The 11,573-nt window shown below is 40.4% G+C and overlaps 1 protein-coding gene across 1 annotated transcript; it reads right to left on the bottom strand.

Moving 5' to 3' along the window:
• Nucleotides 1-226: 226 nt before the first annotated feature.
• On the bottom strand, nucleotides 227-7,889 carry LOC137375654 (ganglioside GM2 activator-like). The gene is made up of 4 exons (XM_068043039.1): nucleotides 7,830-7,889; nucleotides 6,212-6,361; nucleotides 3,840-3,962; nucleotides 227-424 (listed from the first exon to the last, which is right to left on the bottom strand). The coding sequence occupies exons 1-4, from the start codon at nucleotides 7,887-7,889 to the stop codon at nucleotides 272-274; spliced, it is 486 nt and encodes a 161-aa protein (XP_067899140.1). The 3' UTR covers nucleotides 227-271.
• Between the last annotated feature and the right edge of the window lie 3,684 nt (nucleotides 7,890-11,573).

Genomic DNA, 11,573 nt, shown 5'->3' with positions numbered 1-11,573 from the left:
TAGAGTGTTTCAACTTTAATAAGATTATTGGTGTATTGGTGAAGACAATTGCACCTGATTTACATCTAACATACAATGATTAAAATGTGAATGAAGTATTATTCAGTCCAGGATACATCAGTAAATTAGGAAAAAGAGTGATAATTTTGCACCCAACATTTTAAAGCCTCCTAAACTAAACTGAGATTGTAACACGGACTGTTGCCTGTAAGAGGAGAGAGTATTCAGTATGCAAGTCCTTGGTTTTCTTTGCCGTCTCTTGTGGAAATTATTAAGCATCAACGTTAAAGTAGACATTAACGCAGCCAACTTGGTTTCCATAACTCTTCAAAATAATTGTTGCGGAGTAATAGCCCTTTAACAGAAAGGACGGGATGGATATTCGTGGAAGATTATACCATGTTTTCGGATAATAAAAATATCCCTGAAATGCAAAGGTTTAGTGTGAGTACAATTTAATCCTTTTTCTGTCTAACATTACTGACAGTTACCAGATTAAGTATCTATAGTTTTGGCCCTCTAAACACTATAATAAGAAGCATATAGGTCCACAAGTTTAACATTTATCTTTACATTGAGATTTCTATTGTGTGTTTTGCTACGTAGACGATTTCATGTAAAATATTTGAGAAACGTTAGCAAGATGTGTATCTGCACTGAAAAGAAACCAAGACTTGCATTTATATAGTGCCTTTCATAGCCTCACGATGTCCCAAAGCACTTTAGAACCAATGAAGTGCTTTTGTAGTATAGTAATGCAAGAAATGCAGCAGCCAATTTACACACAGCAAGCTCCCATAAACAAAAATGTGATAATAATCATATAATTTGTTTTAGTCATGGTGTTTAAGGGATAGAAACTGGCCAAAATAGTGCTTTGGGATCTTTTATGTCCACTTGAATGAGCAAATGGGCCTTGAATTAACATCTCATCTCAAAGACTACACTTCCAACAGTACTCCTACTGTCAGCCTAGATTTTTGTGTCTAAGTCTTAGATGTGGGGCTTGAATTCACAAACTTCTTACTTGCACTAGCCATGGCTGACATGTGTACATTTAGCAGGAAGACCATATCCCCTTGGCAACGGGCTACGAGGCTGGTTGAATAGCTTGGGAAGGCGTCAGGAGCGAGCCCCTTGTCTTCCCACTGCCATACCATTTTTCCAGTGGTGGGAAAGCTGGCAGATGGACCGCCGACAGCGAGCCCAATTGGGCCAGTTAAGTGGCCAATTAAGGGCCTCTTCCAGCCTTTGCTGGCATATTGCCAATGGTAATGTTACCCACTGCCATGTGAGAGATCGTCCTGTGAAATCTGGTAGCCTCTCAGTGGGCTCGGGATGGTGTTGGGAGTGGGGGTGGGGGGTTCCTCCTTTTGGGGCACACCAGACCCCACAGAGGGGCCCACTAGCGGCAATGGCTGCCTCAATGGCTATGGCACTGTCTACCCCCAGCCCCAGTGCCTCACACCACACGTGCCTGTCTTTGAGGGCCATTGATGCACCCTCATCCTGTAGATATGCCTCCAGCAATGGCCACAGCTAGCAGTGGCGCTGCTAGGGGCTGCTGAGCTGCCAGCCCTTTGATTGGGCCGGCAGCTGTTGGGGGCAAGCTGCTGGTAGCCCCGGCAGCAGCCACTTAGTTAGCTACTGCCAGGAATATGCCTCCCTAGGTCCCGCTGCTGGCCGAAGTGGGTTTGTGTCCTGCTTATGGCCCCGAAGATGGGTCTTTAGCCTCGGTCCTAAAATTCAGCCCCATGTTGTTAACGCAGACTGAGGTGTAGTCATGTCAATGCATAAATCCTTCTTCTCCCGATCCTGTTATGTATTTGTACAAGGAATGTTGTACTGCGTGTAATTCACAGTCACAGCTCATTTATGTTGAGATCTGAAATCATAATACATTAAAATATTTGTACAGATTTAGTGGGGCTGCTGCTGGTTCTGACAACTTCCGCTAAAGCTTACATCTTGGCAATTGTGTAGATTCTTGTTATGTGCATTTGTCAGAAGCAACGTTACGACATATCCCTTTTGTTTTCCATAAGGGGGAGAACTAGCAGATTAGATGTTCACGTGGGACGAAGCAGTAAGGATAAATTGGAGGAATGTTTTGGGTTTATTCTACAGTTTTACTGTAAGTTTAAAAAGATACATTTGAAGAGGCATTGGCATGACAACAACCCCAATTATTCTTTTGTATTTGCCTTGTAGCATGGATTCTGGGGCAACATTCAACTCAGGAAATTATTAATTCTCCCATCCAACTTCACATACTTACACATGCCCCGTGATCCAGCTTCCTTCAAAATGTGACTGGAATCCTGTGCTGTTGTGACCCACGTATTCCCAGTTTTGGAGTAAGCTGAAGAGCCCATTGGTATAAATGATGGCACTGATGCCAAAAACATCAAAATTGCAATAGATTCTGTGAACCCTTTTAGCTATGGGTGTTAGACTGGAGCCAACACAATACAAATTCACAGCAAGACTACTGCTTTGACGTGGTTTCATTGCTATCAGTGAAGGTAACACTGCACTGCACCAGGTCCACCATTGAACCTGGAATTTCCAGGAGGGTTCTTTCAATCTCTAGCCAGTACATCGGACCATTCTCCGGGGTTTCCACTGATCTTCCACTAAAGTTGTGGCGAGATGTCATAGAACCCCAGTGGAAATTCTACCTAAAATTTAAAGTGTATTTTACTCTATGGGTATGTGTCACTGCAGAGCTAAAGTGATAGGATAAAATACATGCAATAAAATTATTCCATTTACACTACATGCCACCTACTGGAGCTGAATGGAAAGCTAAATAAATCTTGCTTTGTGATGTCAATTGACACACTGTAAATAGGCTGGGTGATTTTTTGAGGATTGTTAAAAACTATTTTTATGACACTATCTACAGTAGAATTAATCTGTGGTTCTGCTATATTTTGCAATATTCAGATGGTAAACTTCACATTGCTTTGGTGTCTATCTCTGTTGCTATATGTGAATAAGACATTCTAGTAGCCCCAGTTTGCAGTGCTGTAGAATTCACTGCAGAAAATTTTATTTTTCATTAACCATTCCGCCATGTGTTGCCCCCTTCACCAAACATGGAAATTCTGTTGCGATTGTTTTATTAGAACTACTGCTAATGTTATTAGGAGGAAAAAAATATTAGAGTAGATAATAAATGGCTTCCATCTATATTGCGCCTTTAACGTAGTAAAACTGTAAAAAAGATGCAGGATACTCCATTTTTACTTAATGCAGCCTGTTGTAAATTAGACAAGAACAGTTTTCTGAAATCTAATTGAAAGTAATACACTGAAAGGAATACATTCAGTGTGTTGAGAGGCTATTTGGGCTGTAATGGGATAGGGCTATTAGTTTCATCATGGTCATTGGGGCTGATGTCTGGATACAGTGCTCACACTGTGTAAACCAGTGCAAAAACCAATGGAATATTACTCTAATTGGAACATGATTATTAAAAGTTTGTTAACAGTTAATAAATGTGTAGACTGACAAATAAGTTTTTTTAATCCATAGCTAGTTATATTATGGATTCATTTTATTCACCTGTAATTTGCATCTGTGACCAATTTGAATGAAAGACAAGCAATACAGCTGTATTTAATGTTTTTTTGTAGCAATTTAGCCATTGGCAGATCTCTCCTAATTAGAATGTGCATTAGTTATAAATGGATATATCAGATTATGAAGAATGAGTTTATTATAAGCAACCTGCACTGTGTTCTATACTGACATGAATGATCTTTAAATAAGCATATTTGAATATATGTAGATCATGATACATGCATCATGTAACTGAAAAATATCAAACTTACACTGCTGAAGGAACAAGATGAATCGAGATTCAACAGTTCACATATATCAAATTTACACTGAAAGTAACTAGAGCAGGGAATTCTCCACCAAAAGAGTGCCTTCTTATACAGCTTTACTTCAGCCTAAGACAATTAAAAATCAAAATAGCAGAGGTTAGTTCACAATACACCACACTACGAAATGAAACAGATTGAAGTTACAACTCATCTTCTCCCTGTCGTCCTCATACTGAGCAAAAGAGAGGAGGCATTCTCACAATGCCTAGTATAATCCTACACATTTCTGTGCAGAAGGAGGCCATTCTGCCCATATTGCAAGTGTGGGTACTAGCTCTGCACTGGAGGAATCTACTCTGCTCTTTCCCTACATCTTCTCGTGGTTTTATTCTTCAACTGTTTATCTATTTGCCTTTTAAATATAACAATGGATTCAACTTCAGTAATCACTAATAATAATGCACTCCACATGCTGAAATCACATGAAATGCAATTTTTTCTTTTAACCTCTGTTCTTTATGGTCCTTGTTACTGATTCAGTTACCAGTAGAAATAATCTTTCAATATTTACCATTCTTTTTCACCCCCATTTAGTTCAGACATTTTTGGCCCTTGTATTTTAGATCCTATTATAGGCAAGTCTCCAGTCCCTATGCCTTTGATCATAAGGTAAGGTTTCACTACACTGCTGAAAGAACGAGATGAACCACGACCCAACAGTTCACATATATTAAAGAGAGACTTAAAAAAAGAGCAGGGACTTCTCTACCAAAAGAATTCCCAGGGTAACAAAAGAACAACTTTTCTGTTAATTGATTTTCTCTACTGGAATTATACTATGCGTGCAAAGGACCTTTATCCAGTTTTCAGTGAACAATGGAGAATCACATTATATCTTAATTTTAAATTAAACCTTTTAATTTAATTTTCCTAACTAAAGAAGAACAAGCAAGTTCAGATTATTCTTTCTAACTCTTAGGAACATAAACAATAAAAAATTGCAATATAATGCTAAACTATTCTTTTGTACAACACCTTACTCTTTTTCTTATAGTTTGACTAGCACAGGGGCTGATACAGGCTTCAGACAAATTTTCCATAGGATATCAAACTGATTGAGCTGAACAGAATGAAGTTGACAGTTAATCAATGCATATTGAATACATTTGCTATAGTTTCTTTGGATTTTCATAAATGATGTTTGATTTCAAAATAATTGCCTGTCATATTACGAAATCTGTATTTGCTGAAGAACAACTTTATTTTTCCCCTTGAGCCTATATTTTGTGAAACACTGTTAGCAAAACATTTTGAATTCTGAAATAAAAGGGGCAACATTTCCATGCGGATTTCCTGATCTCTTGACTTTGATGTAAACTGGAGAAATAGAATAAATTTTACACTGACCTTCCTTCGAAGTTAGAGGTTGCCTGGCAGATTCCAGGAATAAAAAAGATTTACATTCATACAGCACCTTGCACAACCTCAGGACACCCCAAAGTGCTTTACAGCCAATGATGTGAACTCACTGTTGAAACGGGGCAGCCAATTTGCATCCAGCAAGCTCCCACAAACAGAAAAGTGATATTGACCCGATAACCTGTTTTTTGTGATGTTGATTGAGAGATCAATATCGGCCATGGTATCAGGGATAATTCCCCTGCTCTTCTTTGAAATAATACCATGGAATCTTTTATGTCCACCTGATAGAGCTGACGGGGCCTCGTTTTAACATATCATCTGAAAGATGGTATGTCCAACAGCGTTGTGTTCAAGTCTCTAGGGTGGTGCTCGGACCCACAACCTTCTGACTCAGAGGTGGGAGTGCCACTACAAGAGTCACGGCTGACACAGAAGAAATTTTAGGCGATAAATTCGTTGGGTTTTAGTATGTAAATTACTCTTTTTTTTTTAAAATGTAGAGACCTAAATGAAGGTCTGAGGCTAGTGGTACAGGACATCACCATGGGCAAAAAATATAGGAGCGGTGAGAAGGCAAATCAGGAATCGATGAGGTGATGTGAATCTTTAGTTTTAAATTGTAGGAGCAAAGTTTAAGAGAGTGATTATAAACAAGGGACAGGGCAGATTGTTGGAAAAAAGTGAAAAGTATATCAAGAGTTTGATAGCCATCTCAGAATATACTTGCAGGACTTGGCTGTATGTATGAGATGCTACAGTTATGCTACTCCAAGCAATCCATGAAGATCCACCTACTGAATTTTAGAAAAATTAAGCTAACTATCCATTATTTTAAAAAAGTCTTAGCACAGCTTATCTGACAATCAGTACTAATCATCACAATATCAGCATCATACATGTGACATATAATGACATCAAATGTGCCAGTATGGATCAGATGAATATTCACTTACTGTCACTGATGAGAGGGACCTACTCAAATAGAGGGATCCTTTATAGCTGACGCTTCCTGGTAGTTTAATAGGATCTGGTTCAAATGAGATTGTCTTGAATGTAACAGGCTCGTGGGCAGCACTGCAGTCTTTCCAGTAAAAACCATTCGACTAAAAGGAAAAATAAATTGTAAATACACATTGCATAACTAACTGATTATAATTTGTTTTATATCTAATGAGACTGCAGATTGTATCAAACAAGCTATTAATGAATTTATTCTTAAGATTTCAGAATAGTTTCTCACAGAAATAAAAAAAATGTTTAAAACAGGCAAAATAAATCTTCTGGCTCATATTGTTTTTATTGTCTGATCGATTATTCTGTCTTATTTTTAAATGTCATTTTTAATGTCATTTCATACGTAATGTATTAAGACATGCAGAAGATGTGCATTCTGATAGGACGTATGACACAGATCCTGCATTATTTCAGTGGAGTAAAACATAGAGGATAACTATTGCAGAGTACTAATTACAGTGAGAACAAAATACACATCATATGTATTCCAATAAAGGCAGGAAGAAATTACACAAACTCTGTACAAATAAGAGCACAATTCCACATTGCATCTGTTCCAATCAAACTAAAACTTACTCTAAACAGATTCATAGTCCAAAGCACAGTATCTACTCTGATAGAAAAATGACCGTTATTTTTAATAACTCTTGAAAGTGCTCATCATTCAGTTGATCTCATTCATCTGCCAACATACAGGAAGAATTCTTTTGATTGCTATTTGCAGCCAACCTCATTAATGTTTTGCGAAGATTTCCCCTGTTCTAAATTAACATATTTATAATTTCTCTAGAAATGTCCGTCACATAGTGCCCAGAGATATTCTGATCTCCAGCATCTTAATAATGTCTGATATGGGTCCTAAAACTGAATTGATAGTGATGGCATTGAGAGTTGTGTTGTGTCAATAAAAAAAGATTAAAGTTTAAAATCTGTTTGGTCATATTTTAATGATGAACAGATCCAATAGAATTTCTAGCTTGTCATACACACCCTTACATTACTAAATGATGAGGTCTTCAGTGCTATAGTTAAATGTATTCAAAAATAGAACTATTATTAGACAATTCCTGTAACACAATTGGGTATTTATAGAAGTGTCTTCTTTGAGGCACTCTGTCATGCCACCTTATACAAGAGTTGTCAATTACTAATCATTCTTGTGTGTTTCTGTTTAATATGCTCCAATCAATATCATGCTTTGGAATTCCTCCTCCAGAACTCTGCTATTGCCACGTGAATTTTACAATCTTCCCTGGATCTATGGCATCACTGAGGCTACTTTAAGATTTACCCCATAAATCTTTGACAAGAACTCCTGATACACTCTAAGTACTTTCTCACTGAGTGTTAGAGTTATGAAACCTCAGGTGATGGTCCAGCACCCATTCCAAACAAGGTTCCTTTGCAAAGTGTCACCTGTGTATTTAATCAGATGTACATGGCTTATTATGAACTATCTTTGTTCAACAAATTACTTCCTAATGCCAGCAACAAATTTCCAAGCACATTCCTTTGTTTCAGATGGAACACTTACACTTTATTTAACAAAATACTTACAGTTCGTGTTTGGTAGAGCAAGCAAATGGCCAGCAAAATGACACTGAAGCGAAGCGCCATCTTTCTTCCAATTCAGAGCTCAATGTGAAGAACCCAAAATCTTGGTTTTTCAGTGTTTGTTTTATACTCATATGTGAATAGGTGTTACTTAGGGTGTAACCTATAGCCATGAAGTAAATTTGCATTTCCTTGTTGAATATGTTGCAATTAGTGTCAACCCGGTGAGTCAAACCAATGAGTCAAATAGATTCTGCAGCAGTTAAAGTTTTCAAAGTGCCATTTTTTTTTTACCAAAGACTTATTGGGAATCTATTAATGTTGCTGTTCGCCACAAGTATCATGACATTTAATTAACGATCTGACAGTCTCCCACTATAACTCAGATAAGCAACCTGGAAAGCTGCAAATAAGAGCTTACATTGTTTCTCTGGGGGTTCCTCCCATCTCCTACTGGCATTATAGTGGGAGAAAGAGAGGAGTCATACAAAATTTACTTGGCTGTTAAATAAAATTCTATCCACTTTGTGCATTTTTTGAGTTTAATTGATCAAGGTGAGGGTTGTTTCCAGGCAACCAGAATGCACTTTGGCTTACTGACTCCGGAGCTTGCTGCCTTAAAGATGCACTGATCTTTTACACTCTTAAAGGCGTACCGCAATATTTCCTGAGGAGAGAAAAAAACCACAGGACTGTGACACAACCTATGGTGAACAATCAGGAGAACCCCACAGAAATTCTACCTCAAAGTAGTTCACAGGAAGGTTTTTATTTATGTTATCCTAGAAATGTTATCAAAAGCCTAGCTCGACATCAGAGCTAATGAGGATGCTGTCAGGTCATAAAGTACTCTAAAATATGGAAACACAAAAAAGTCTGTGGTAAGGAAAAATAAAAAAATACAATTTGTACAATTATAAAAAAACATAAAATGCTCAAAGTACTCAGCAGGTCAAGCAGCACTTATGGCAAGAGAAACAGAACTACCGGCCTGGATTTTACCAGGCCATTAACAGCCAGTTTTGTGGCTGGAGCGGGGGGTGGTGGGGGTGGGGGTGGCAGGGTGGATGGGGATGGTGGGGGGTTGTTGGGAGGGGGGGGCCATAAAATGGGAGCAGACAGCAATTGACCTGAAATCCAACACCTTGATGTCGCTTATGGATTTTACCAGTGGCAGGAACCATGGATGGCAGACTTTTGACATCGAGGGACGTTACGGGGGGTAACCAATGACAGATAGCTGCCTCTCACTGAAAGGCAGCCATGCCTCTGACAGGATTTGCTGATACCTCACCCCCTTGCTGCCGACTGGCTTGTTACTCCCTTGGCACCCAGTGAACCCTCTTGCATTATAGAGGCATAATCATAACAGCACAGAAGGAGTACAACACAGTAGTCCTCGAGGCGGCCAACATTCCCAGCTTATACACACTACTGAGTCAGCGGCGCTTGAGATGGCTTGGCGAGCTCGCCACTGGTATCAGACCGACTGGCCGTCCATCTCTCCGCTTTAAAGACGTCTGTAAACGCGACATGAAGTCCTGTAACATTGATCACAAGTCGTGGGAGTCAGTTGCCAGCGATCACTAGAGCTGGCGGGCAGCCATAAAGGCGGGGCTAAAGTGTGGCGAGTCGAAGAGACTTAGCAGTTGGCAGGAAAAAGACAGAAGCGCAAGGGGCGAGCCAACTGTGTAACAGCCCCGACAACCAATTTTTTCTGCAGCACCTGTGGAAGAGTCTGTCACTCTAGTATTGGCCTTTATAGCCACTCCAGGGGCTGCTCCACAAACCACTAACCACCTCCAGGCGCTTACCCATTTTCTCCCGAGATGAGGAGGCCAAAGAAGAAGCAGACAGAAGGAGACCATTCGGTTCATCAAGTCCATGCCAGCTCTCTGCAGAACAATCGAATCAATCTCATTCCCTAGCTCTATGCCTATTGCCCTGTAAGTTTATTTCCCTCAAGTGTCCATCCAATTTCCTTTTGAAATTGTTCATCGCCTCTGCTTCCACCAGCCTTGCAGGCAGTGACTTCCAGGTCATTTCCACTCACTGCGTAAAATTTCTCCCTCATTCTCTGCATCTCTCGCCCAAAACCTATAATCTGTGTTCTCCAGATCTTATACCATCAACTAATGGGAATAGGTTTTCTTTATCTAACCCTGTCATAATGTTGAACACCTCTATCAAATCTTCCCTCAATATCCTTTGCTCCAGTTTCTCCAGCCTAAACTTGTAGGTAAAATCCCTCAACCCTGGAACCATTCTGGCAAATCTCCTTTGCACTCTCTCAAGGACTCTCACATCCTTCTTAAAGTTATGCGGCCAGAACTGGGCACAATACTCCAATTGTGACCTAACCAGTGTTTTATAAACCTTCCTGCTTTTGTGCTCAATACCTTTATTTATGAAGCCCAAGATCTCATATGCTTTTCCAACTACTCTCTCAATATGTTCTGCCGCCTTAAAAGTTCTATGCACATGAACCCCTGGGTTCGTCTTACAACTATACCATTTAGTCTATATTGCCTCTCCATATACCTTTTGTCAAAATGCATCACCTCACATTGCTCTGTATAAAATTCCGTCTGCCACTTGTCTGCCCATTCTGCTTCTTCAGAAGGGTCACTGACCTGAAACGTTAACTCTGCTTCTCTCTCCACAGATGCTGCCCCAGATCTGCTGAGTATTTCCAGCATTTCTCGTTTTTATTTCAGATTTCCAGCATCCGCAGTATTTTGCTTTTATGTTCTGGCTGATGAGTTTGCTCTAATATACAAGTCGGTTCCCCAGGGGAAAACCTTTCCTCGTCACCCCCACAAATTTGAAAATGACAAAGGGTGGGAAGGTAATAGGAGCCCAAGCAGTCCTGGGAGAGAAAGAAAAGCAGGACACACAGGGGGGCCTCCTCCTGCCAAAAAGGATGGCGCTATAAGTAGGAGTGAGACCCAGAGACCTGTGTGCTTCCATTGTAATAAGGCAGGTCATCTGAGAGCTAACTGCTGGAAACTATGGGGAAAACCTGTAGGGTAAATCAAGGCACACCCGCTCAGTGAAGGAGAAAGGGGCCTGATGGAAAGCACAGCAGAACAAGCTGTGGCTTTAACTGCAGCAGTAATAAGGCCCAGAAAACATACTTCTGCAAGTGCAGGAAAATTTAATACCTGAAGGGTATCAGGATCTTGTGTCTAAAGGGAGAGTAACCCCATACCCCTTGAGTGGGGCGAACAAGCTCATAGTAATATGCAGGGATACAGGGGCCACCAGATCCCTTTTACTGGGAAAAGGCCTGACCTTTCCCCCAGAGAGTGCAGTAAATACTAGAATGGTGGTAAATGGTATTGGAGGGCAGTGTACGCCTGTACCTTCACACTGGGTGCACTTGGAGTGCAACTTAGTTTTGGGACCGGTGACCCTAATGTCCCTAGTTTGCCTGTAAACAGGGTTGACCTGCTGCTAGGGAATGATCTGGCAGGGGCAAAGGTGGTAGCTTCCCAAGTAGTGAAAGAGAGACCGCAGGAGGTCAAAGAGACAGGGCAGTGGCAGGAGAGAGTCCCCCGCAGTTCCCCTGAATGTATAGTGAATCGGGCCATGACCAAACCAGCTCCCCCAGAGGAGACTGCATTGGCACTGCAGGCAGATGACCATGAGGTCTGTCTGTCTGAGACTTTCTTTGGAAAGCTAGAGGACCATGGGAATGGATTAAATGAATCTTCCCTAGCTGAGGCTGAGCGAGCCAACCTAGTA

Source organism: Heterodontus francisci, chromosome 12 (genome assembly GCF_036365525.1).
Source record: "Heterodontus francisci isolate sHetFra1 chromosome 12, sHetFra1.hap1, whole genome shotgun sequence".
In the NCBI taxonomy this organism is placed as follows: Eukaryota; Metazoa; Chordata; class Chondrichthyes; order Heterodontiformes; family Heterodontidae; genus Heterodontus; species Heterodontus francisci.
This window is presented reverse-complemented; position numbering and strand designations above follow the sequence as displayed.